Here is a 27,785-nt window from a genome sequence, read left to right as displayed (position 1 = left end):
TGAACGTGGTAATCCTGACCCTTTGAAGAATGTTTGAGAGCAGCTTAGCTGTCATGAGGGTTCATTATATTAGCTGCGAGCAGCTATAAAAAGAAGGACATAAACCGTTCTCCCGCTCCTTCAATAGCAAATACCCAGGTTGGAACTACTCCGATGTTGATCCTCAATTCTACCAAGTCTAGCGAGGACCAAAACTTATCTCCCGAGCAAATACTCATCTTTTAAGAGCATACGCACTTGTAATTGCTTTACACTTCGCGGTTCTCTCCTCAGTAATTAAATAATAATAATCAGAGCTTTAGAAGAAAAAAATAAAACCCTGCTCTAATTACGGACTAGAAAAAAATCCCCTCCCGCTCACGAGGGTATATTTTATAGCCCTCTGATAAGGTAAAATACGAGACGCCATGATATATTCTTAAATATTAATAATATATATTATATTTTAATAATAATTTGTCTACATCATACAATAATTATAATTTTAATAATAATCTATGCGATTTGTTCTTTAAAAAGGATTCTAAAGACAGTTTATATATATATATTAAGATCTGAAAGAAATAGAGTAGACAGAAGAAGGGGAGAAGAGATTCCTAAGAGTCTCAAAAGTTGGGAGTGAAGAAAGAAAAACATGCGGAATTTTAGGGGAATAGGAAATGAAAATTGAGAAAAAAGACAAGTTGCAAATCATATTTGGTAATAGTAGATTACAAAGTGCCTCAATCTCAAAACAATAGTTTTAATAATAATAATGACAGCAAGTAAAGAATAATGAAAAGGGTAGATGAAGAAGAAGGAATACGTGTGTGTGTGTGTTTTTTTTTGCTTGACGAACGACTACGACGACTTTGATGTTTGAATGCGAGGAGGCGGCTATACTTAAGGGATAGCTATGACCATAATCTTAAATACATTTGATATCTCTTTCTCTTTCTCTCTTTTCATATATGAGATGAATGTTAATGAATCAATCCAACATGTGTACGAATGAAACAGGAAAGAGTCCTCGTTTTGTTGGATCCGTGATGAGCACTCCTTCCATCCAATTTTCATCCTCTGTTTCTTCGTTGATGATAGCTACTAGATCACCTTCTTCAAACGTTAGCTCATCTTCATTGTCTGCTTCACAGTCATAAAGAGCGCGACATTTACGTAGATTGGCAAAGTCGTAATGGAGCTAAAAGAGAAGAGTGTTGGGTCAATTAATTATTGCTAAGGTAGGTCTATATTGATTGAGTTAGCACAAAAATAAGTTTGTTTGTATGTTTGCCTTAAAGTCGTTTGTGATCTAAGACATAACAATGTAGCAACGAGCGTGTGTGGTTAAAGCTCAGCGCCTCATATAAAAAAGAAAAAGAGAGTACATATCCATATTGATCAAGGATTAATACCAAAAATTTGCCGATATAAACTGACGGATAATTAATCGTCAAAGAATAAAAAAGTAATCCATACTCAATTTCCTTCTAGCCTAATTTTGTGTTGACGTGTCAATTATGTACTTACATTTCTCAGTCGATGCGATACAACATTACTACTTCTTCCTCCGATTCCTCTACCACCACCTCCGGATTCATCAGACATGGAATCCAAACTCTCTGTGGATTGTGTCATGCGGGAATGATGTAGGATAGTTGGACTCAGGCGATTGTTCTCTGGTGAAGACTCTTCTGTGAAACTTTGTAGAGGTGGAGAAGCGCTATTATCACTGCTTGCACCGCCTTCACTTTTAGGACCCACTACAAGAACAAAAAGATTAATATAATCATATATATATTATAAGGGAGATATAGGACAAACCTTGAAGGAAAACTGTATGAACTTTGCCACCAGAGGAGAGGTAGGATACTGGGGTATTTGATCTGGACAGGGGATTATGAAGAGTTCCATTCCCTGAATCTGAGGAAGGAGATCGTTTATGGTAGGCAGGAGAGTTACTAATGACTTTGGGTGAGGATCGAATGTATCGGTTTGAGGGTAGTGTGTTGTAAGAAGGTGAAGTATGCTTCTTTGTACCCTTCTTAAGACTTCCAACCATACTTGTCGCAAGATTTGAGCTCGACACTGAAAATAAGCAAAAAAAAAAAAAAAAAAATAGAAAATGGATTTCTTTGATCCAACTCTTCCTAGTAGAGTGGTTTAAATTTGACTTACCGATAGGCTTTTTGGTAGAGGGAGGTGGAGGAGGGGGTGGCATGACGCGATCTGATCCTGGAGAGTCACCGCTATCAGTAGATGGAGTTCCTCTTGACCAGTCACTATGTTGCATCCAATCCCCGCCCTTGTTAAGGGGAGATATCGAGGATGAGGTCATGCTGTTATTATTGATATTGTGGACGTGATTAGGCGTATACACAGACAATGGACGCAGTCTGCCACCTGACTTTTCATTAGGAGAAAATGCAGAGTTCCTTTCTGGAGTACGGATTCCTACGTTCGTACCCGTGCGACTTGAATGTTCATCCAGCGTTTCGTCATCCGAAAAGTCTGTTGAACCATCGTCTAAGGCTAAATGCCAGTCAATATTAACGTTCTCAAACATTGTCTTTTTACGGTGTAATGCGTGTTGAAGCTAGAGGTATAAATGAAATAAAAGTAATATAAGTAAATATTTATTTCCTCTTTATATGTACACATAGGTAAAAAAAAAAAAAAAAAACCAAGTGTCTCGCTTGTTTTTGTGACTTACCAATTCTTCACATAATTTATGACTTCTTTCTTTCGCTATACTGAGCGGAGTCTTTCCGTTATTATTTTCTATGGACGGATTTGCACCTGACCTAAGAAGAAGTCTCATGCTCTCAGTTTGATTTTGAATAACGCAATAATGTAAAGGAGTATTTCCTTCTCGGGTTTGCCGATCCAGGGACGTTGAATTTTGTACTAAGAAATCCACAACGTGAAGGGATTGACCCGTTTCGTGGGAAATTGCGTAATGTAGACTAGTTTCAGCAAATTCACTGGAAGTCAGAGGATCCGTGATATCTACACCATGTAAATGAGCTTCTCCAATGACTTGGAGAAGATCATATATACTTTGCGAGTCAATTGCGGTTTCGAGTTCGTTTAAGAGTTCTCCTGCATTTGAACAGAAGGGTTGTACAAATTTTTTGTCTACGTATTTACTCTTAATGTAGGCTTTTCTTTCGTCCCTAAAAATAAGATAAATTAAATATATTCCCTATGGACATGAAGGTGATCCAAGCTTACATTGTGCTACTAGGATGTAACTTTTGTTTCAAGACTCTGGCTTCCATAACTTTATTGAATAGTTCGTTGGACATGACACGTGCGACTAGGAGTTGTGAAGTTCCAATGTTGTCCAAAGTTAAGGATTGTATTTTAGAGATGTGAACACCCATTTCACGATGAATTCCTGAGCACTCAATGCAAACAATAATTCCAAAATTGGTGGATATCCAAGTAGCATCTGTTGTTTAAAAAGTAGACGTAATTATATACATGTATGTATTAACCAACAAATTACACATAAGAGGTGGAAACTTTTTAAGAGTTTCAAGCAACATATGTGAAGTAACCAAGTAAGTAAGTAAATCAATTACCGTTATTTGATCCACAATCGCAGCACTTATCATTCCCTGGCAGACCCCGAATGGTGTTTACTAGCGTCCGTTGTAGCTCAATGAAACCCTGATTTGCACTCGTTGACTTTCCATTGTCCTCAAATGCCTGATTCAGTGCTCCATCCTTGGAGTTCAACAAAACAGACATCCACTCGTCTTTTTCAAGCTCTGTTTCTGCTTGGAAATGATAGGTTCGGTTATAAGAAACAACATCAAAATTAAGTCTATCCTCTGCAACGGGTTTCATTTGGCATGTGAGTAAATTAACGCGGGTAGGGGTCTTTGATTCATCTGCATGATAAATATCCAAAAAGCCCTCCATAACGACACATCTTCGTTTTTGCCAAATATTTCGTAGTCTACCCTCTGATCGCTTGCTCAAATACCCAGACTTCTTGTTACCTAATGAGGCGTCACCCTTGGCTTGATGCAGGGTGTAGGGAGCATAATTATTGCTATTGTTTTGTGTTGAGCTCTTTTGTTGTACTGTGGAGGTGGTGGTGGAACTTTGAATGACTTGTTGATTCTATAATCATAAATAAACAAGAGGGATTTCATTAAGGCAGCCAAAACAAAGGAATGGGTTTTATATATCATTATATAGCGTGATTAAAGCCAATTATCTATATATATATACATGTATTTTGCAAAGCGGTATGGAAGAATTAAAAAAAAAAGAAAAAAAGAAGCATTGTATGGAGCAAATATGCGCAAAATAAACCTCATCCAAAACCACTTTTTCCAAATTGTAACTATTCACTCTTTTAAGTTCATCTGTCAATCTTCTCATGACTGTGTTATTCTCTGCATTTTCCTTCAACATATCCCCAATTTTTTGCACCTTTTGAAATGTGGTTTTCATCATGGTTTGATGAACAAACTTTTCAAAGTCCTTTTACCAAATTGAGTATAATAATAATGATTTGCAATAAGAGTTGAATATAAGGCCCGTGACTAAGTGTGTGCAACCCTCTGACTAAAAGTTTATTGTTAGTTTTTGCCTTATTGTCTACGTTAGTTGCTCACCAGGGCATTAGGGTAAAAGTTGTAGATCGATTTATCTCCAAGTTCTTACGAGAATAATAGATAATTGCTCACAGTAAAAATGTATCATCCACCATAACTTTAAAACCTATTGAGGCATAGAGCTTAAATTGCTGTCCTTATGTAGGTTATAAAAAAATGCTTAATATCTTAAGTTATCAAAAAAATAAATTTATGAAAAATGACCATAGATGTTCTAGTTATATGTTATTATTGCCTTGTCAGAGTTTTGAAATCAAACGTTCTCAGTATTCAAAATTGCGTTTTTCTTCATGAAAAATAAAAGGTAATTTCGTCAAATTTTGGCTCTTAAAAAAAAGTTTTGATTATCTTAATTTTGCCCTTTAACACAATTCCCAAACTTTATTTGTCAAAATGTTAGTCACGGCCCTGGTGGGAGAATAAATGATAAATAAGCCTTACCACTTTAGAGAATCCAGGAGAACTTTTCAATAGATTGCGTAGGTCTAATAAGTGTGATTTTTCTTCTTGTTGCTGCTGTTTAATCAAGTGCAACTTGTACGTAAGATCCTCAATATAATTCCCAAAATGCTCAATGGTTTGAAGACCCTCGCTAAAGTAACTATTATAAAGGAAGGAAAATAAAAATAACGAATATAACAAGACATAAATAATAATAAACTTTTGAAAGAAGTTGTGTGTGCATATACAGTATTCATTTTATGAGTGAGGCTCCAAAATAAGAAAATTAAATTTGTTATTCCAAATAACAACCATTTTATTCATCATGTTTGTTGTATTTTTTTTTTTGTACATCTACTCTATCCTAATAATTACTATTAGAATGAAGAAATGAGGAATACAAAAGAGATTTGTCCAAATCTGACAAAGAGAATAATATCCATTGAAAGACAGCCGAATCGTATAATAATGTAGGATATTTACATATTATTATTACTACGAGGCTCTCCTATAATAATATTAATTCTGTAATTGCTATTTCCTCTCTCTCTCTCTTAGTTGTAACATTTCCGTATAACATGGACTGTCAACACAAAAACAAGCTAGAATGATTTTCCTTAAAATTGAGTCAAGATAACTTGTCGACAAATTATCCTCAATCAGCTATTCAAATAAACTCTTTTGAGTGCGTCCCAAATTTAAGGTTGAAATTAGTCTATGAAATCAAATAGAGGTTCTAACCTATAGGCAAAATTATTAGGTATCTTAACTCAATCCACAAATTTGAATATAAATCCTATAATCGACTCAAATTTATCTATTAAATATTAGGTAATATGTACATATATTTATATGACGTTTCGATCAAGATTTTTTTTATGTTGACGCAACACTATATGCGACCCATCAATATAAAAGCAAGCTAGAAGGATTTTTCTCACAATAGAATATTAAGTAATTTGTATTCTTCCACGAATTATCGTCTATTTCTATCAAAAATGGATCCATATTAATCCTTCAGTGGCTCCAAATTACACCAAGGTGGGAAAATTGATTGCCACAATAAAATAATGAGAAATTGATAGACTTTATGCATTTGAAAGGGACTATTTATTATATTGCTGTCGTCTAATTCAGATACAATAATCAAATAACGATTTGTAAACTCAAGCTAATATTCTTGGGTATCAGAACTCATACCGGAAAATTTGAATAATAAGCCTATAATTGACCCAAATATGTCTATTAAATATATGGCTGTATGTATTGTCTTCTTTTTTAAATTTTTGTTCAGGATTGTCTTTATGTAGACGCACCACACATTATTAATACAAGAACCAAATTAGAGGTTTGTGTTTAACAGGGGAAAAATAAAAATAAATAAAAGTGGTCATAAAAAAACGGACATTGTAAGTGATTAAAATCAATAAAGGTTAAAGGAAGAGAGAGGAGGAATCAAAGTCCCCCCCTTCCTTCAAGCCTCTAAGCTTCTTGCAATCATAAATACCTTAGCGAAGGAAGAGAGAGAGAGAGAGAAAGAGAGAGAAAAAAAAGACAGAAATATGTTCATACATAATAGGTACATGGATCATCGTGATCAGTGCCAAGGATTGATGTATCCAATAGTGTTCTTCTTCTACCCTTAACCAACCATGTAATTTATACACATACAATTCTTTTCATGAATTATATATATATAATTATTATTTAAGGCCACTACTACTTGGCGTTGAGATGATACTGTTGTATATACTTCAATAAAATGTCCAGTGTGCCAAAGGGAATGAATCCATGTTGAAATAGGTTGAACAAAGGTTCAACAACTCTTGCACATCCAGGGTTTGGTATTTTATTTATAAATAACTATTTATACAATCAAACCTGATCTAACAGCCACAGGTTTTAAGCGAATCGTCGCACTAAGCGATCATATCCAGTTTCCAAATTTAGATTGGTTACCAAATAGAAAATTCGGATCAAGAGATTACTTAGACTACAACAGCTGTCACTCTTTTTATTGATCTTACTTGACCACTTAAAACAGGTTAGGATAACCTGATAAAATAACAAAAGAAATCATATCACTTAAAATACAATTATTATTAGGGATTTTCAAATGGGCAAATAAGAAAAATAACTTTTGGTAACACTACGTGACCTCACTTTTATTTTATTTTATCAATCGGCTTGTTTAAAGAAGACTCTTTTGCGGAATTTTTTTTTGTCCACCTTTAATTTTTCTCTACATAATTAATTCATAGTATGAATTACAATTTCTTTATTTAATTTTTCCCCACATTTAGAAACTAATATCATTTGGTATTTACAGAATTAATACACGTAAGACGTGTGCTTTTTTTGAAATAACAACTGCTCAAATTGTCATAGAATCCTATAAACCTTCTGTTGGTAATGCAAAACGTAAAACAAATGAAATCTTATGAATATAAAAGCCATTTCCTTTCCTAATAGTACAAAACCCCCATACAAGCAGGTGTGCAATTCATCAACAAAGAGGTAACTACCTTCAAGTAAGCATTAGTCATGTGGGTAGGGGGTCCCATCTTGTTATGTTGAAAAAATGATATAAATAAATCACTTGAAAAAGATAAAAAAGTAGTCCTTTCAACCTTAAATATGTGTACGTGTACATATATGTGGAAGGAGAAATTAAACTCTCAGTCCTCAAGTGAAAAAAAAAAAAAAATAGACTCATATTACTCAATTTCTTTTTTAATACACCTTCCAAATAATGAATATATCTACATACTTTACTTTAGCTACTGAAGACTATGAAGATATTATCATTAGTTAATATATAATGTAATATTATATAGTTCATTTTATTACTTGACATTAAAATAATAATAATAAAAAGGATCACTGATTTCTCTCTATATCATTTTTTTACGATTATGTAGGTATGTTATTAGAATTCAATCTGATGTATATAGATAATACACACCACCGTTATGAAGAACTCATCAATCCTCCTAGTATTATTAATAACGGACTCAAAAAAAAAATAACCTAAATATATTTTATCTTTCAAATCTGTAACCCAAAAAGTAGATTAAAGGACACATTCTCTTTTTACAAGTCCTGAAAAGGATCATGAAAACAACAATAACCTGAGGAGTAGAGATTAGAATCGAACCAGACTTTAATAACAATAAAAAAAGAATTCCCTCCCTCTGGACAATTGAGATGTAATCAATCTACTTAGTTAGATAAATATATATGCCCCAACACAAAAGTTAGCTAGAATGATTTGTCTCAAAATTGAGTTTGGATATCATATCGTCAATTTTGATAAGTAAGCATTTCTTATAAACTCTTTGAGTGATTTGCAAATTTCACTTAAAGTAACTAAAAAAAAGAATAATAATTGATAGGTTTTAAGGTTGAAAGGGTAAATATATCGGGGTCAATTTAAGTCTCTTAAATCAAATAAAGGTTTAAAACTATAGCGACTTAACTTATCCCACAAATTTGAATGATAAGCCCTTAAATGACTCAAATATGTCATAAAAGTATTGGCTTGTCTCTATGTATGAAGTAACCAAATTGGGATTTCTGTTGAAGATTGTTTTTATGCGGTAAGCACCACATGTGTATTAATTAAATAAATATGAAAAACTTACTTGTACTGGGCACGATAAAACTCCAAGAGTTGTTGCAAAAGAAGGGCTCCTTTCTTGGTTTTAACTTCATTAACACGTAGTAAATACTCAGTCATTGTTAATTGCAAATATTTCCTCTCTTTGTCCATTTCATCTGCGATTTCTCCGGGAGTTAAGTCTGAGCGATAAAGGCCCACTTCCTTTGCGGCTTTTTTCTTGTGACGCTCCAACTCTGAATATTTATCCTGATACTCTTTCCATGCACGGTCAAAGGGGCGTTTTATGTCGCCCTTGGAGCCTCTAAGCTCTGTTTTTAATAGGCGATCCGTGGGATTAAGGACCATGGTTTCCAGGTTTTTCATCTGGAAAAAAAGAAATGAGGAAATGTACTAATAAATTACGGAAAAAGCCTCATAAAAGAGACAGCGGTGGATGGATATAAATGACTGGAAATTATATTTTCTTTTTTTTTAAACCAAGAGGTTAGGAGGAGAAAATCATTAGTCAAAGATTGGCTAACATTAAAAATGGAGGGAAAAACCACTAGCCGACAATGTTGTAAATCTCTTTTACCTATGAGTGGAATATGTACATGAAAAAAAAAAGTAGGGAGATTGTAATCTATATTTTGTAACTACATATATGTATACAGGGTGAGTCATCCTTAGTTCCTGTGCATAATTGTAAGTATACCTAAATTCAGGGCCAGTTCTAGCACCGACACTAAATTAACCATATAAACAGGGCTTATATGGATTTTAATAATAAAAGTTGGTTTCACTCAATTTGCGGTGTCACAGTTTAGATTAATTTGAATAAATATCCACCAAATAACAATAAAAATTAGAAAAAAAAACCCCACATCATATTTTAATGAAGAGTCTTCATATTGTAAATACAATACGCACAAGGATTTTAGTGGTTCACCCACTATACACACATACATATAGAAACAACAATAGTTTCCTTGAGAGAATCCCTCTCGAAAAGTGTACATATCATGTAATTACTAAATGATTAAAAAACAGTTGAACATAGGGAGTGAGGATTCCCTATGCAAAACCACCTTCAAATCATTCATATTTAAAATTTAAAAAAAAGGCAAAAAGAAAAAGTCATGCAATTACACATAAAAATTTCAAGGAGAATAAATTACCTTTAATGATCTCGGAAGCAAAACAGCATCCTCATAGCATACCACAAATACATAAGCACACTCAACCGATTCATAATCACTTTTGCAAAGCAGTAATCAAGCATGTATATGTATACTTTATTTATACAACATTTTACATGATGTAAGCATTGTTGATGCAGGCCATTTGTCAGACTTAAACAACCAAGTGTTGAACAATAAAACCATTAATATGAGGGAAAATAATAAACTATTGGATGTGCAAAATGGAGCAAAAAACAAAGGGGCTTACATCTTTACCACCTATTAAAAATTTATCCATTTAATGCCTAGCTTTAGACCCTAATATGTATTATAAATATGTTATTACATCTTTATATAATCAAATGATAACATAAGTTAGATAAAAATGAACTATTACGATGGAATGAATAATATAATTGTCTATTTGTCTTGTCTATACTTTTCTCATCCCTACTCGATCAAATAAAATAAAAAGTTAATTGCACTAATCCAGTCATTTCATAGGGATTTTCAGTACATATCACTTTAATTATATTCAAATATACAACGCTATTCACAAAAAAATTAAAAAGGCCCTAGCTGTTCTCAAAAAATTATTTGTTTTTGGGGGAAAAAATAATCAAAAATGAAATTTCTAATATGAAAAAAAAAAAAATTCAAATATTAAATTTGATGTCTATAATTATCATTTTAAAAAAATATACAAAATCCTTATTTTTTGGGGGGAGATAAAGACCCACCCCTGCGGACACCCCTGTGTATAAGAACTTACTTAATTTTATAAAGTACAAATATCGGCTTTGAGAAGGCTTATGACGTCAATGAAAACACTCTATAATTAAGAGACAACTCAAAATTCATTTCTTTGATTTTTTTTAATAGGTCAGTCAACATATGTGGCATATTTGCAAGACACGCATTATATTATTATTATTTTTATGACAGTTTATGTAGAGAAAAAGACCTTGAACCCCCCTCACAACATACAAATGTAGTTAAAGTGTTAAAACAAAAAAACTAATTTTTTTTTATTTTCTTTTTTTCGGAAATAACAAAGTCTCAACTTTTGAAGTAATAAAATATATAATGCTCAAAAAAAAAAAATCAACCCCTACAACTTGCTGACATGTAATGCTGCTCCATATCCTTGACCACGACAGCATGATGTCTCAAAAACATAATAATAATAAGAAGAAGTTGTTATTGTTTCAGGTTACAACTAGAGCCTCTATTCGGCTGCTTCAGCTCTTATACCTCTCTCTTGAATAAAATACTCTTTTCTTATTTTCCAAGGAGTATATTGAGAAGAGATAAATGACTTGGAAACAACTTCATTATACATGTATTATATCAAACAACACCTCTTGTAGTAGTGTGAGATGATGTTGAGAGTGAACGTGAATAATAATGACGGAAAGGTGGTTCTCAGTCCGTGCTTTTTTTTCCGTACAAAAATGTTGAAAAAAAATAAATAAATTCCAATGGTGTCTTTTTTACAATTATTTTTTTTCTCTTTCTTATATTAGAGAAAAAAAAATTAATGGAACTTGAAAAAATTCTCTTCTTCTAAACGATTTAAAGTGAATGTACGTACGTATTCACATATCCCTCTTGGCCTAAAGCCAATCACCTATACTGCCATAATAACAATAATATATTAATGAGCAACGATAGGGAAATTTCACCCCAACATGACTTTTTCTTCCTCCCTCCGGCCTCCTCCCCCTTTAAATATTATTCTTAAATATATAGTAGACCTTAGTCACACTTTTTTTTTTTCTCTCTGTGTAAAATATGTATTTCTTACCAAGTTATTCATAAGAGTCGATAATTCTTTTGTGACAACAGAGAACTTTTGAAAGGCTGTACCCACGTCATCGGACTCATCATCCCGAATTAAAGCTAATTCTCCAAGTTTGTTGAGTGCCTTGGATAGCTCTTGTTCGCAGTTGACATGATCTGAAAATAGTTAGAAATATATATATAAATAAATCGTCAAAAACATATTGCACAAATTCCAAAAACTTTTCCTCCGCTCCCACGCCTACTTCTCCCACTAATACACTTGACCTTGGAAACAATTTGTTCATTTCGTTAGGTCGATGATGATGATATTTTTAGCAACAACATTGTAAGTAAAAATAATAAAACAAAACAAAAAAAAATGTCTGCTCCTGTTCCTTCCTCAATAAAAGAATAAAATATTATCGGAATGGCTTTAGCAGATAACCTTCATAAGCAAATCTGATTTAACGGCTGCTGCCTCTTTTAAGCATGTCATATCAAAGTTCCCTTAATTTAAAATATTTACAAAATAAGAAATCTACTCGAAAAGGTCTCACTTATTCTGTCTCTCTTCCCTGACCGCTTAAAACAGGTTTGACCGTATGTATATGTTCCGTACAAGTTGCAATGTACAAAAATGAGAAAAAAATGATTTTTATAATGCCTTTTGTATTATAAATAATGGATTTACTAATGAAAGTAAATACTAATTAATAAGCATTCTCTGACACATTATATAGTGACCAAAGTTTCATTACTACTAAATAAGTCATTTTAATAGATATAAATAAACTGAACGAATCAATGACGGATGTTATAATAATTGAATAAGACTTTATGAGACGTACAAAACCATATGTCCTGGGGTGAGAGACTCAAATATTTACTTGACAGAAATACGCCTGGAAACTCCATTCTTTCATTATTAATTGTAGTATTTATTAATTATATTTGTAATTTTTGAGTTATGGATCTTAATCCTTCATGAGGTCAAATGATATACTTTTGTGCGCACTTTAATCCAATGTTCAAAGTGTCAAAGAGAAGCAGTAGCTCACTCAAGCTTTAACAAACAGAACAAAAATTTGTAGGGTAAGTCTCAATTAGAATCAAATCCCGACACACACAAAAAAGAGCGAGGATTTCACCACTTCGTTAAACATTGTATAGATAATATTTACTCACACATATGTATATATAGATATTCAATTATTTCTTATCTGGTCATTGGTATTCATGTATTTTCTTTGTACTCTATACATATACTTTGAACATAATTGCCTTACCCCTTTCCATACATACATATTCATATATGTATGTAGAACAAGCCATCTGCTTGAAAGAGAAGATGATTCTCATGCAACAGTATTTATATATTAATAAAGATAATTTGTCATAGGAACTTTTTTTTTAGAAACACGAATTTGATAAAGAAACAGAGACAAATGATTAAATACACCATCATTATAGCTAATTTGCATTTAAAAGGCAGATGCAATGTATAATATCCTCTACTTAAAAAGTAAGGGAAAAAATTCCGGTCATTCTTGGTGTATTTGAAAGACTCTTCAAATATGTAAAGGATATTATATCCTGCCTAGTCATCATCCTCATCTTTGGATGTGAACCGTTAAAACCATCATCACCAGCCAACCTCTTTGATAGAAGATTTATTATGAGTATTTTTTTTGTAATAGCATTGAGGAAAAAACCACACATATTCTCTTCAAGATGATTGTGTAGTAATTAAGTACTATTAAAAGAACCAAAAGATTGATTCTTTTGTACGTTCTAATAAAATATATATAGAATATGGGATGGAAGCATCATAGGTATATCAAGGACATTCTTTTCTCCCTTTTGAAATTACTTACTCAATCCTGTTTTGTTCAGATCCTTAATAGCGTTTTTGAATTTAACGAGGCATTCTTTATCACCCGAGAGAGCCTGTAAATAATAGAATGAAAAACATGATTAAAATTCATATAAAAAGTTAAAACTACATATAAAATATGACAATAAAATGATTTCTAAAGAAAGTTGTTGTAAAAGTAGGCAGCCTCCTTTACTTCACCCTCCTATTGTCAAATGTTTAGCTTGAAGATTGACGACACACCAGCTGAAGAAGTAAATGGATTTCATCTACTCTTATTTTTGTATTCCATAAATGGAATAGGCGTTAATAAAGGGTTGAACAAGCGAGTGGAAGAGGGGCTTATCCCTTTAGTTCTATTATGATTATTAAGATAACTGTTGATTACATATTAATAAAGTGTTTTAACATCTGCTAATGAATGATTCATATTGTTGCTTAAGTATTTATGAATATGCTGAATAACAGGATGTTTTAGATATATGTATATAAAACTACTATGTCAACATATGAAGAGATACAAATTAAAAGGGATTAAGACTTCATTAAATATTCTCCACAAAAATGATGTGTAGAAAATATTAAAGAGTTGAGGATTTTCATTTTTTTTTCTCTCACACAAACAAGAAGGAAACGTTTTTTTGTTTTTTTTGTCTTCCATATGAATAAAATTATACATATAAACGGAACAATACACAACGAAGAAGAATACTGGTAGTCTCTCATAGACCCTATTACTTCAATTCTTAAGATATGCATGCATATTTCATAATATATGCATACTGCAGTGCCTGATAGATGAGTCGTAATTAAAGGTAAAAAGAAATGCATCAGTCGGGCTGAGGGAGGGGATTTATCGTACATATATAATATAATCATCATTCTTTTGTAGAGTACTTATACTATCTGTAAAATGAAATGCTCCCACAACTCCTCTATTCCGAGTTACTTATTATAAGAATAGGCAAATGAGGAACAGGGGGAAGGGGGAAGAGATTTCATTTTTCCCAAGCAGGTAACGGCACACAAAGAGCAAGTACACACAAAAGGAAAAACGATAAAGCACAAATTATCATCATTGATGGAAAAGGAATTCTTCTTCGTCTTCTCATTACGTAGGCTAACTCTCCAATAAGCCTCAAAGAAGGAGAGTTATTATAAATTACAAATGATAATATATCGGCTCTTAAAAAAGGCCATAGATCCAACACCAAAATGAAGGGATGAAAACAAAAACATAAAAGGGGGGAGGGAAAGAAACAGAAACTAAAAAGTCAGAGGTGCCAAAAGTAATTATGTATTGTTTTTGACCACCTTCATGGTCGTGTACATATAAATCTCTTTAGATCCAGCTGTATCCGCACAATCAAGTAAAAGTACCTGACGCTTTAAAATAATGGAGAAACTGATTGCTACTACTAACATATTTGAGGCGGCTATGAGTAGACACCTTACTTCGCCTCATAAATCCTGAACAACATCGTGTGAGTTCGAGAATGCAAATGTCTTTTTATTACTTCACATTTCTGCTTCCACTTCTGTGTTATTAAATTCTTTTGGCTACTTTTTTATAAAATATACGTGTACATATTTTATATTTGACTTCAAGGACTTTTTGTAACCATGTAAGTAGCTAGAGAGAGAGAGAGAGAGGTCAAACGTGTCATTCGTTTCCCCAAAAACAAAGGGAAATTATATTTTAAACATTTTTTTATAAGGTGAATCATTCTATTCTATATAATATATATATATTAACATAGCTCATGTCACATTTCCCTCCTACATATCTCCTCCCCATCTCTTAATAAGACATGAACAATGCCTTTCCTCTCGCAGCAGTACCTCCGGTGCAAGGTCAGATTCCAATTAATAACTATCCTTTATAGTAATAGAACATAATATCATCACATCATTGTTTTATGCTTGTTAGTAATTTTATATAATATAATGTTATCACAACTTTTAAAGAAAAAAGAAACATGTCACGTCGTTGCCTTTAATGTATCTCACAGCCTTTCCATCTAAAAGGGACCCCCAAAATCAGTTGGTATTGCCAGGGACTGTTTGATACACAAGAATACCCACTAAGCCCTTATATCCAATCAAAACCTCACAATCTCAAATGTTAAACACTATTATTGCGCCAAAGCTCAATAGGATTTTAAACGATAAAGAAGAGTATTTGAAATTTGTGGACAATAATTTTACTTTCTCTGAGTACTTAAAATCTGAGATCCTTTCAGGTTTTGACTTGATAGAGGACGCCCTAGATGCTATTCATGTATATCTAACAGTCCCTAAAGTTACCCAACTATGGAATTCTAATTATTTAATAATAATTAGCATCAATTATTTGGAAAGACTTTGATATTGTCAAGGGGAAAAATAGTAGACAAATCAACAGCTGAATACAAAATGCCGTGTATTTATTTTGTATATTAGTGAGAAGACGCCATGTGACGGGAGATTAATATGGGATAAGTGGTAAGTAGTGGGAAAAGATGTGAGTGTTGTCTATATATCTACTCAAAATAATCAGATCAGAGCCACTAGTTCCAAGTAGTAAGCTATGTCACACTCAACGAAATTTCCCACAAAAAAAAATTAACAAAAATATATGCAAATACAAATTATTATTATTATTAATCCATTTATGAAAAAAAAAAAAAAAAGAGTTTTGTGACATTCTCATCATCAAATATACATAATGTTTAAAAAACAAAAAAAAAACTTAATTTAGTTAGGAATTTAACTATGTAGATTAAGAGAGATTGCTTTTTTAAAATAACAACGTATATATATCATGTATGTAACCGTCAAAGCAACATTGAAAGCTGTTAGTTTATGCTATGTGGATGATAAGTGTGTGTGTACTCATGACGTCGTTGAACAATCCAACTCCGTTGTAATATGAATAGAAAAGCGTCACTCATATGTAGGACTATATAGAAAGAAAGTCTCTGACGACTCTTGCTACTATACGACCAGGATGATCACATAATTAATGATGGCAAAGAGGAAGTAGTTTCGAAAAATAATAATAAAACGTAGTACTCAGAATGATGAAAAAACGGAGAGCAAGGTACAAGGCTCATTTATTTTTTGGTTTTTTAGTTCCCCCCTCATCTTTCAACAACGACGACGGCGGCGAAGAAAACATGAACTAAATCCTACAACTATATATTATATAATAGTATTATATATATATATTTTCTCACAGAACTTCTTCATTTCATTTTCTCTAACCTCCCCCCCTTAAATATTAATTAAATCTATCTTGTGATGATAATGATGTAATAACCTTTATATTTCCGTCTCTTCCTTCAGGGGGGCAACTCTCAAAATACATTTGTTTATATTAATTTATATATAATCTTGTGTACAAGTTGTAACAAGTTACACCCAAAAATTGAGAAACGGCGTTTTAAATGAAGGATTTACAGAGATTCTAATAATTAATACTCCATATATTAAAGCTATCATATTTGAGCTATTTTAATACAAATGACTAAAATACAGAATGTAAAGTTCAAAGTACATTACTCATAAATACATATTAATATCCATCTCATTTTAATAGATCAAAATGAAATGATTGTATCTATTAATGCTTGGGAATTAGAATGACCAATGTGTTAGTGGAATACTGCATTTTAAGACGAAAAAATTGCAACTTGTACCCAATATATGTATATGGTCCGTTAACACAAAAACAATCTTGAAAAAGAATCAAGAAGGAGAGGAAATTTCCCACAATTATAGTCTTATTATTCAAATTGCTGAGATGAATTGAGTTATTCAAGAATTTTAGGAATAGTTTAGAACTTTTTATTTGACATATGAGACTTAATTTGGCCATGATATGTGCCCTTTCAATTTCTCATTTTTTCCCAATTGTGACGATGAATTTATGATGCTACTTTAAGTGCAATTTGTGGCGTTCCCAAAGGATTAATCAGAAAATTTTATGGAAAAAAATGAAAGATAATTGAAGGAGGAATACAAATATAATCCAAATTAAATTTTGAGAAAAATCATTTTAGTTTGATTTTTCACATTGAAGTAACCATTCATGACGACTCATTATTAATAGGATGGATAAGTACTACTCCTGATGGTGATGTCGGCCTTGCATGCATATGTAGGTTGTGAACAAGGAAGTTTCCCCGCTTGTCAAAGTTACATTCATAAGACGTTGTTACTTGTAACATACTTTGCATATCCATACGAAAATTGTAAGAGCACAAAATCAAGATATTATTATTATGTAAATTTGTTCGAATGGTTTGGAAACGACCTACTTTTCGTCTTTTTTTTCTCCATGATAGTTGGAGAACAATGGCTATGTACATAGTATTTGTACTTATTAGTTGGTGCTTGTAAAGGGAACGAAATTACAAGCTACAAAAAACCACAAATTGCTGGAGAAGGAGCAAGCACCTGCGTGGTGTTACTTGTTAGAGAAGACTTGCAAATTACATACATAGGTACAATGTAGGATTTAATTAGGGTGAATTATAAATGTAGAAAAAGCGTATGGAGAATTAGTGAATGAATTAAATCTTTAGCGTCTTTACTTTTTTACTAGAGGGATTCTTTTTAAAGTTGTAACTTTGTAATCCTTTACAGTCGTCGTAATAATCCATCTATTTGAACGTCAAAACAAGAGTCTGGTCATTTTGAACATTGTGCATGAAGTGAATTATCATTTATGTAAAGCAAAGGTTGAATGTTCTATAACTTGTATTGTACCACGCAACCTTTCATATGAAAATAAAGATAAAAAAAGGCCCAAAATCAGTTGGTAGTAGCCAATTTAATTGGGTATACTTATTATTCAATCATTCTTCACAGCTTATCAAAAACCCATTATAATTCAACTATATTATACACTAAAATCACCCAACCTTTGTACCCAGAAAAACCTCACATTATTTTTGATGGGAAATTCTCGCTGGGTCAACTCCTAATATTAAATTTTGTACAATTATCAGGTCGTGACTACTTTTAATGAATCTTGTAGCCTTTTTTTTTCAAAAAAGAAACAGGGGGCAGGTTCAAAATCAGTTGGTAGTTACTAATTAGTAATTTTTTCCAAATTATTTATTTATAACAGCAGCCTAACAAAGAGTTAAGTCCAATTCAACTAGTCAACAACGTTCAGAACACTACTCATAAGGGCGAAGGGGAGAAAATCCTCAGTTCACAACATTATACTGAGTAGACTTAATATATTTGTAGGATAACGCCATTAATAGTTGTGACATTATGACTAGTGCTTTGGGGTGTTTTAATCAATCCTTCCATTTTGGGCTAAAATTGAAACAAGGATACTAGATGATAGTATGCCAGTTACAATATTAGCCGGGTAAATATTAGAATAAAATATCCTTCAGAGAGCCTCTCTGATATCTGTATATACTATTTAACAGACAAATACACGAGTAACTCAGAATGTAAAAACCATATATCCAACAATACCCTATTTGTATATGTGATTGCTCTATTTAAGTTGACAAATATCTCCTAAATCAGGTTCATTTAAGTAGAATACATATATTAGACTATTATCCAGAGAGGAATATCACGGTCCATTAGGCAAACTACGGGGTTATTTATTTTTTTGACAATAAGTCGCGTCTTATGATTCTTTTTCTTCCAACAATGAGGCTTCGCGGTTATGGAGATTAGATTTTTGCTTATATATGTATGTACACTGTATAGATTTATAGCATGGGTACATATTAGACTTATTCGTTAAATATACATTCTAAGTAAAATAATAATGAAATCCGACACTTGTTCCAACAAATTAAAACATTAAAACAGATTAAAATAGGGATTGCTGCTACTGACCATGCCTCACCATTGGAACAAGGAAAAGAGGGGTGGAGTTCTTCCTTGGGTCTTTTTTGAATGTACATATATATTAAAAATAATACATTTTGGGGGGGAAGGCTTTTGTTACTTTTTTGACTTCATCAATTCAGTTTGTTATTGATTCTTTTATTTTATGTGTTGTTTAATCTCATGTGAGTTACTTAGTTATAACTTATAATATCCAACAACCCTCTTAGAAGCTGAGAATAGTCAGAACACACAAAAATCTCCTCCTCCCTTTCAAAAGCTAGCTAATTGTTTCTCAATCACTCCTGAGCAAAACAAATAGTCAGACAACTACCACCACCAAACAACAAGAGTACAAATACGCACAAAAAGGTTTGAGAAGTATTATCAATATAATATATTAGGGTCTCATGCTGTTTGGACTACTAGGGAGTTGGTCAAAGAAGAGGAGTTCAGAGTTACTGCAGCAATTGTTATAGTAGGGATAATAATATTTAAAAAAAACAACAACAACGTCAACAAACAGCTGTTTTCTAGGAGCAGTCATTTATACATAAATCACACGCTGACAAACTGTACATAGGAAATCAAATAAGTCCTGTAGTACACGTAAACACTAATGGACTCAGAGATTCCTTGTTATAAATAGTAGGGATAACAGACGGGGGGATATTTGAGTAACTCATTTTTGTTCTTGGTTTCCCCATCCAAAAAAAAAAAGTCATCCAAGAAATGTCCTTAAAAATATATATTTTATTATAAAATAATGTATTCCAAAAATATGTTTTCTAGAAAAAATGTCATTAAAATGTCAACTTTTATAGTAAAAAAATGTTACCAAAATTATTTTTCTAATATAATTTGTTTACTAAAAAAAATCCACTTCAAATTATTTTATTTTTTGCTAAAAAACCATCATAAATGTGTACTTTTTGATAAATAAAGTTCATCTAATACTTTAAGATAAAATAATTTGTTTTATTATAAAAAAAAAGTTATTCAAAAAATATATATTATAGAAAAAAGTCATTGAAAAAATTTATTTTTATTATAAAAAAAAATTATCAAAATGTATTTTCTAAAAAGAGGTCATCAAGAAACATTTTTTAATGCTACAAAAACGTCATTAAAATGTATTTTTTTTAAAGAAAGAAAAGGTCAAATTTTAAAAATAAAAATTCCGTTCCCAAATTTGTATTAAATTATACAAATGAATATACATTCATATGGACTAATAGTTGAGCATAAATGAAGCAAATGGAAGCATGATCGACAATACAATATAAACATTATGTTTAAAGTTAATAAAATGACCTTGAAAAACATCATTCTTTATTTTTTTATTTCTTCATCTCAAATATTTCTTTTTCGAGTTTTTTGTTGTAGAAATATTAAAATATAACATAATATACTACCCACCACCAGCAAGCAAGCACTGTCTACTTGTCTTTTCCTTCTTCTCTTTCATAATAAGAATAATATTTTAATTTGTATCACACACACCAAAAAAAATAATAATAATATATGAAGACTTTAACCTTCGACAGGTTGGGTGGTCAAATCCAACAACCACTACTTATTACTCATACAATGAAATAAAATCCTCCCTCTCTCTGGCTATCCATCAAGTAGAAAGTACGCACATAGCGGGCAATGTCCTACATGGTGGTGGAAAAACACATTTCGAGTTTAATTTATCATCTGTTTCATTATTTTTTTACTCACTCCCCGACACAGAATCGGTTTTAGGGGTGGGCATATACCCCAGACTCCGCGCTAAGGGCTCTTTATGGATAACAAGGACTTACAATTATAACTCTGTAACTAGCATTGTGTCGGTCCTTATCTAGACTTATCTGACAACCCAAAGGACCGGTCCTAAGACTGAACTGAACTGAATTAATAAAGACTGACCCAATACTATCCGTAACAAATCCTCAGGATTACTACAGTTTGACTAATATAAGGAAATGAACGAGCTGATTGATAATACTACCTATAAACTCTGTTTTGTTATTGCGGAGCGGCCAGTTGGAGTGGCCATGGATGATTCACTATTAATAGAGTGATAAATACCAAATACTGACTTTTTCTAAATAAAGGCTATTTAAAAAAAAGTAAGAAAATGGGCACAATTTACTCAAAAATGACATAAAGGATTAGCCTTTTCTAAGAACAAAGTAGAACATTATTTTCTAAAATACGTATTTATTCAAAAAAAAAAAAGGTCACGAGTTTTTTTGAAATTTAAAAGGCCGTATAGGAAGAAAAAAAGGGCCTGCATTTCATTCTTTAAAAAAATAATGATAATAATAAAATACACTAAACTCAGTCATAATGAGTCTTGTAGACTCTTCAAATCCTTCTCACATATAGTCAGAACAATATTGGCTCGTGATTCTTTTTTCCTCTCTAACCCTCCCCCCTAAAATTCATGCAGTATTAGTAATCATGAACTTCCGTTAATAACATCACGTAAAAAAAAAAAAAAAAAAAAGGATAGAAAGTTAAGTAATAGGAGAAAAGGTACCCATGTACATAATACAATACAACCGGTTTTTTTGTGGGCGAATCTGCCCACAAAATTGACGCAAAAATAGAAAGTTATAAATCGTACAAAGTGTGTCCTGGATATTGTATTTATATATGAGGGTACAAGGTATTCATTGTACTTGTAATTCTTTTTTCAAATTCGTATAAAGGCGCGAAAAATTCATTAGGAGTAATGTTACTTTATGAATACAATCAACTTCATTTTGGTTGTATATTAAAGAAAAACCCCATAAAATACCCCCTGGGGTACCCCTATGAAGGGGTGGAGGGATTAGGATTTATATCTCTACAAAAAGAATGCAGAAAAAAAAGAGGTAATTTGAAAGAGGGGTTCTATCGAATATTTAACGCCTTGGAAGGAAACGCAGTGTGTAGAAAACTAAGAATATAATATAAGAAATGCAATAGGTAGGCAGGAACACGTCTATGGCATAGGGAAAAGAAAGAAACAACAAAGAATTGATGGGCAAAGATCCAAAAATAATACTAAAAAGTGAATAGGGGGTTTCTCTCTTAAAAGCAAGGAAGGAGTGGGATTTGATCATTCTATCGTGTTTTTTTTTGAAAAACAAATAGTCATATACGTTATTTCCGGAATTTTGTTTTATGGTCCGGCCACTTGTGTCTATATGTATAAAGAGTACCAACACGTGTGTACCTCATGATGGTTAGTAAACATCCAACAGACACAAAAGAGGATATCGAATGACGCTTTCAATCCCCAGAGTGCGGCATTTTGAGGAGACGAAGACGGATATTATTTATATATCATTTACAAAATACTAGAACCAATATGTTCGTACAACAATACATTTGCAATTATATGGATGAGTGAAGGATTTCAAATCCACTCAGTATCTTTTGCTATCTTGTGCGACCAACCAAATTTCCAACATCATTAATCATTATATAAACTCATGCAAATAAAACTTGGAATGGAATGGAATGAAATGAAATGTACACCCGTACATTCAAAACATCATTCATAAAATACGTATTTTGTATATATTGACTTTTATATATCAAAACACATAGGGACAAGTCTGAATGACTAATTAATACGCTTTATATTATAGCAGATGCACTCAAAATTATACTGTCAAACATATAATGAAAGGGGGGAGATAGAGGTTGCGTGAAAGAAAATAAAGTTCCGTTGATTTTTCTTTTCTTTATTTTACTTGTGAAATATGTATGTCAATCACGCAACATAATAAAAGTTGAGACTTTATTTTTGAAAAACAAATTCACATCTTTATATAATTAATTCAATATTTTTTTAAAAGTTTACTTTAGAAAATCCTTTAACGTATATGTAATTCAATTTTGAATTGTATATATTCCGTCAATTGATCATTTTTTGCACACAAACAACTTTAGGGGATTTCAAATATTATTCAAAAATGCAAGAGCTTCTTAAAATGCGACGTGATGTTCATTCATATAAAGTTACAATTATTACAAATATATTACTTAATAACTGTTCATATAAGTTTACAGTCTTCAAAAATGATGTTTTTCATCAAAACAGGTTAACCAATTAGAGTTTGTGCTCCTCAAGATGACATTAAAACTAATTAATTATGTATGCCAATAACTTATGTGTAAATAAAATCAATAAGGGTACGAAAATTTGCCTTTAAACATATATTTTAAAGTTAAAATATATTTAAATTGTTAATTCAAACAAATCCGTTAATTTACAATATCTATTTTTTGCAGTAAATGGAATGTGAATCCCATACCGCGTAGGAATCCCTCTAAATAATTAATTAAGCTTATTTTCTAAATTACCAACGGATTTGAAATATATATTAATATTCATCCCTAAAAAAAAGTTCCTTCAAACGGAGGGGTAAAACTAAGGAAAAAAATTAGAAATATTTTTAGTAATTAAAAAAAAATATATATATATATATATACTGTAAATTTAATAATATGTTTCAGAGAATGAAATCAAGGTCAATGGGTCCCTCTCCTCACTGTGGTCATATGAACAGCTATGAACATATATAATATATATATGACATATACAATGTTCTACAGAATGAATAATATAATTTATATAGATATTATTATAAAATTGTGGAAATCATTGAAATTTTGACATATAAAATGCCTGTTTCTGTGAGCGCCTTGTCTTGCCACATGTGTAAGCTACAGTTGTGTACTTACATAGATATAAATATATGTATAATCACCTATGAAAATTCGTAGAACGAAGGATACCACTTGTCATATCATATTAGTATGTTAGATATAACGGAAAAGACACATAATTTGTGACTTTTACTCACAGAACGAAATTGGGGAATGGATATCTTCGATATATGTAATTGTCTTGTACAAGAAGCAGATTGTATATACAAGATAAAAGATGAATCATTATAAAATGAAAAGTTTGCAGAGCAATTTTACTTTTGCACCAAGTCAACTAGAGGCGCATGACATCACTATATTTAAGCTGTTACAACCGGGCCTTATTGTGTGATAAGTAGTGTATGATTATAATGTAATCAACATTTACTTCCGTTAGATGTTTGACATATGTAATTTTTGTCTTTACTAATTCACAAATGGGTATTCTCTGGCTTATTATGTACTAATCCAAGGGTTCGCAGAGTTGAGTCCTTCTTGAATATATAGGACATAAATTAATAGATCAAAATGAAATGATGACATAGTTGGGAATTTAAATTTTTAGTTAAATAAGAGGCACTGTGACGAAGAAATTCGTATTTTTTTAAACATTAATAGAAACTAAGGCTTCCAAAGAGTCTATAAAAAGATATAGTATACATGATATATCATTAAGCAATGCCCCCAAGATAAGATTTCCCAATCCACTCCTCTACATAGACATATACAATTGCATTTTCTCACTCTTCATAATCCAGCTATGTATTCCGAAACATGATGATATCTAATTAAAATATACAAACGTAGGTATGTGACATGCGTGAGAAACGCAAACGCTGACTGACTTGATGACGACTATGCATGTATGATTGTACATCCGACCCTTCTACCAGTTGCCACAACTAACTCGCATCATATTTGATGGCATACATATTTATTATAAGATTAAATACAAGTTACAACTTGTGTATTCAAGCAAAAATGACAAATTGCAACTCAAAAATGACTTGTAATAAAAAAAACTAATGCAATAATTGAATAGTCCATGGACGGTATATATATTATTAAATATATAATGGCAGATTATTTGGATCACAAATACTAATTGATTAGTACATCTACTGTGGTACATTATGAACGACGAAAATGGTGGCGTGAGCATAGATTTTTATATACAAAAGTATATGGAGCTAACTTGTAAGGATATTAATACTTTTATTAATCATTTCTTTCATTTGCCAAAATTCAAACATATGAGCGAGAAAGGAGTACCATAGTTTGTATAGTGATCTCTGTCAGCTGATATGTAGTCAAATCCAAGTTGCCACCAAAGGGATTTAGACCATTTTCACATCCCGAACACTGCGTACTTTTAATGGATCAAAATGAAATGAAATTGAATGGGTAATTAAAATGAGGGAAGTTATGAAAATTTGTCAAAATTACAAGGTGTAGAGGCGCACAACCTCATATATCATAGTATTAATATATAATACTATGAAAAAGGATCATAAATATATCAGAGAGATATTTGACTCCAGGGATCCTAAATGTGTGGTCTCCTCTCACACTTTATAAGAAAAAAAAAGAAACACGCAAAAAAAAGAGCTTCTGAAGAATAAGGGGTTATGTGGATCGTAAAGATTGTACAGATTAAATTGATCTATCCGCTATATCTGACTAACTAACTAAATAGTCTATCAAATGCTCTTTACAAAAAGTATTTCTTTGTTCATTGACAACGAAGAAGAGAATACGATAGTAAGAATGAGCGTATACCCCTGCCACCTTGTTTTTCTTCTGATTGTAGTAAGAGGGGATTTAAATCTACCTGCAGCCGGTGAATGATGTAGATTTTTGAACAATACAAACCAACTACTACTACAAGAGGCAATACTTCTACAGACTCGACGTACTACTATTAAGTAAATAGTGTACGCGTAGACTTTGTGAGTATTTTATTATTATTGTATATGATTCCACCTGAGAAATATACGCATTCAATAATAAACAGGTAGATCTTACCTCGTCACATTTGGAGACTGTTTCTCTGCATTGTGAAATCCGGGATACGAAATTGGAGGTTGTAGGACTATTAAAGTCTTCGCTGGTTTCGTGAACAAAATCACTCACTGATATAAGTCCAGGCATCTTCTTAAGTATATTAGTAGTCTCTTTGATATTTATAAATAGTAGTATTAGTAATAAACGAACTGTTCAAATAGTAGGATCACTATTTATAAGGAACACTTTTTTTATTGATGATAAATACAAGGCTTTTAGGAGCAGGGTAAAGTTCTTCGATTCGATTTCTGGGACGTCTTCTTCTTAGTTTACATAAATGACGATCACTCTCATAATATAAAATTATTTCAAAAAATATTATGATTTATACATAAATAAAAACACATTTATACTAGTTATAACATAGAGCAACTTCTAACATCCCTTCACGTCTGCTCACTCCTTGACACTGATTCCTCTTTGTACTTTAAAAAGGAATTACGACGGCCGCGAGGGAGCGAGCGCAATAAAGGGCGTAGAGAAAACTACTTTTTTTTAATAGTTTACACGCCCGAAGAAAATACACTGGATACACACACTTTTGAGCAGAGGAGTCGTAGGATAATTTTTTTTAACAAAATTATATTACATATTATATTAGTATTATTCTTATAGGAATTTAAATAATATTGGAGGCGTTTTTATTCTCTATAGCTATAGAGAATAATGCAATGATGTTTTTATCTTCTTCTTCTTCTTCCTTTTTGGTATGAGGTTGAGAGACTGTTTCCGGAGATAATTTTTTGGCAGACAATAATAACTAATAATTAATTTTCATAACTATCAATGTTCTATTCTAAGGAGAAAAGTGAATTGCTCAGAAACGAAGGGGAAATTTGGGCCTCTAAGGAGAAGAATAACATACAAATGAAAAAGAGAGAAAGTATGGAATGCATAGCTAAAAATGCAATGAATGCCTCAGAGTCACGCGTCGTCTCTCACTTGTTGGAGAATAACGAAGTTAAACCTACCTACAAGAATGTCTTTCATATCAATTATAAACATATTGTAGAGATGGAGACAAGCTTATTTGCCCCCGTACTAAATGATGGTTGCGTTATTGATTCACAATGGCTACATATAAATAGTCTGCGTCATTCCAGGAGGCAAAGTCCTATAAATCATTTGTTTGAAGAGGACGACATGTCCTTTGATTTATGTTTAGCTGTAATATTATAAAATCTATTTAATACACACCACTGAAGACTGCGTATTTAAGTATCATTTGTTCCAGCCTCAACCCTCCTTCCCCGTGAATCCTTTATCCCTCATATGATTAACTATTAAAAATACAACTCTAATTTCTTTATTCAAGAAATATTAGAATCAGAGAACCACTTAGCACTATCTCGAAAACGCTGTTTTTCATGTCAATAAAAATATTACTCACATACACACACGAAATACGAAAACCACATATTCTATTTTATTGAAATGTTTATAACTAAATGTTGGGTACAACTTGTAAATTGTATTATAAGCAAATTGTGCAAATCAGGGGTGTCTGTACTGGGGGTATAGCCTCCCGTCCCCCAAATTAAGGAATGTTTGCTTGTTACTAAAAATTTAATTTAATTTATCTTTCCAAGAAATTTAATTTTCTTTGAATAGCTATGGGTTTTTGCTACTTTTTTCCAAGAATTTAATATTTAAAATGTAATTTTTTGAATTTTTGTGATTGACTTTGG

At 31.9% G+C, this 27,785-nt stretch overlaps 1 protein-coding gene across 2 annotated transcripts; it reads right to left on the bottom strand.

Annotated features, from left to right (window-relative positions):
* Nucleotides 1–413: 413 nt before the first annotated feature.
* Nucleotides 414–26,511, bottom strand: Asap (ArfGAP domain of ASAP). Of its 2 annotated transcripts, XM_040725755.2 has the most exons (13): nucleotides 26,059–26,508; nucleotides 13,496–13,568; nucleotides 11,644–11,795; nucleotides 8,699–9,039; nucleotides 5,055–5,214; nucleotides 4,309–4,479; nucleotides 3,567–4,113; nucleotides 3,214–3,433; nucleotides 2,693–3,155; nucleotides 2,158–2,575; nucleotides 1,804–2,067; nucleotides 1,510–1,742; nucleotides 414–1,180 (listed from the first exon to the last, which is right to left on the bottom strand). In XM_040725755.2, the coding sequence occupies exons 1-13, from the start codon at nucleotides 26,182–26,184 to the stop codon at nucleotides 971–973; spliced, it is 3,378 nt and encodes a 1,125-aa protein (XP_040581689.1). In that variant the 5' UTR covers nucleotides 26,185–26,508; the 3' UTR covers nucleotides 414–970. The 2 variants fall into 2 exon arrangements, with proteins under 2 accessions (XP_040581689.1, XP_040581690.1); XM_040725756.2 differs by lacking the exon at nucleotides 4,309–4,479 and having other exon boundaries at nucleotides 26,059–26,511.
* Nucleotides 26,512–27,785: the final 1,274 nt, after the last annotated feature.

Source organism: Lepeophtheirus salmonis, chromosome Z (genome assembly GCF_016086655.4).
Source record: "Lepeophtheirus salmonis chromosome Z, UVic_Lsal_1.4, whole genome shotgun sequence".
Taxonomy (NCBI): Eukaryota; Metazoa; Arthropoda; class Copepoda; order Siphonostomatoida; family Caligidae; genus Lepeophtheirus; species Lepeophtheirus salmonis.
Note: the sequence above shows the minus strand (reverse complement) of the source record. Positions and strands in the feature narration are given on the sequence as shown.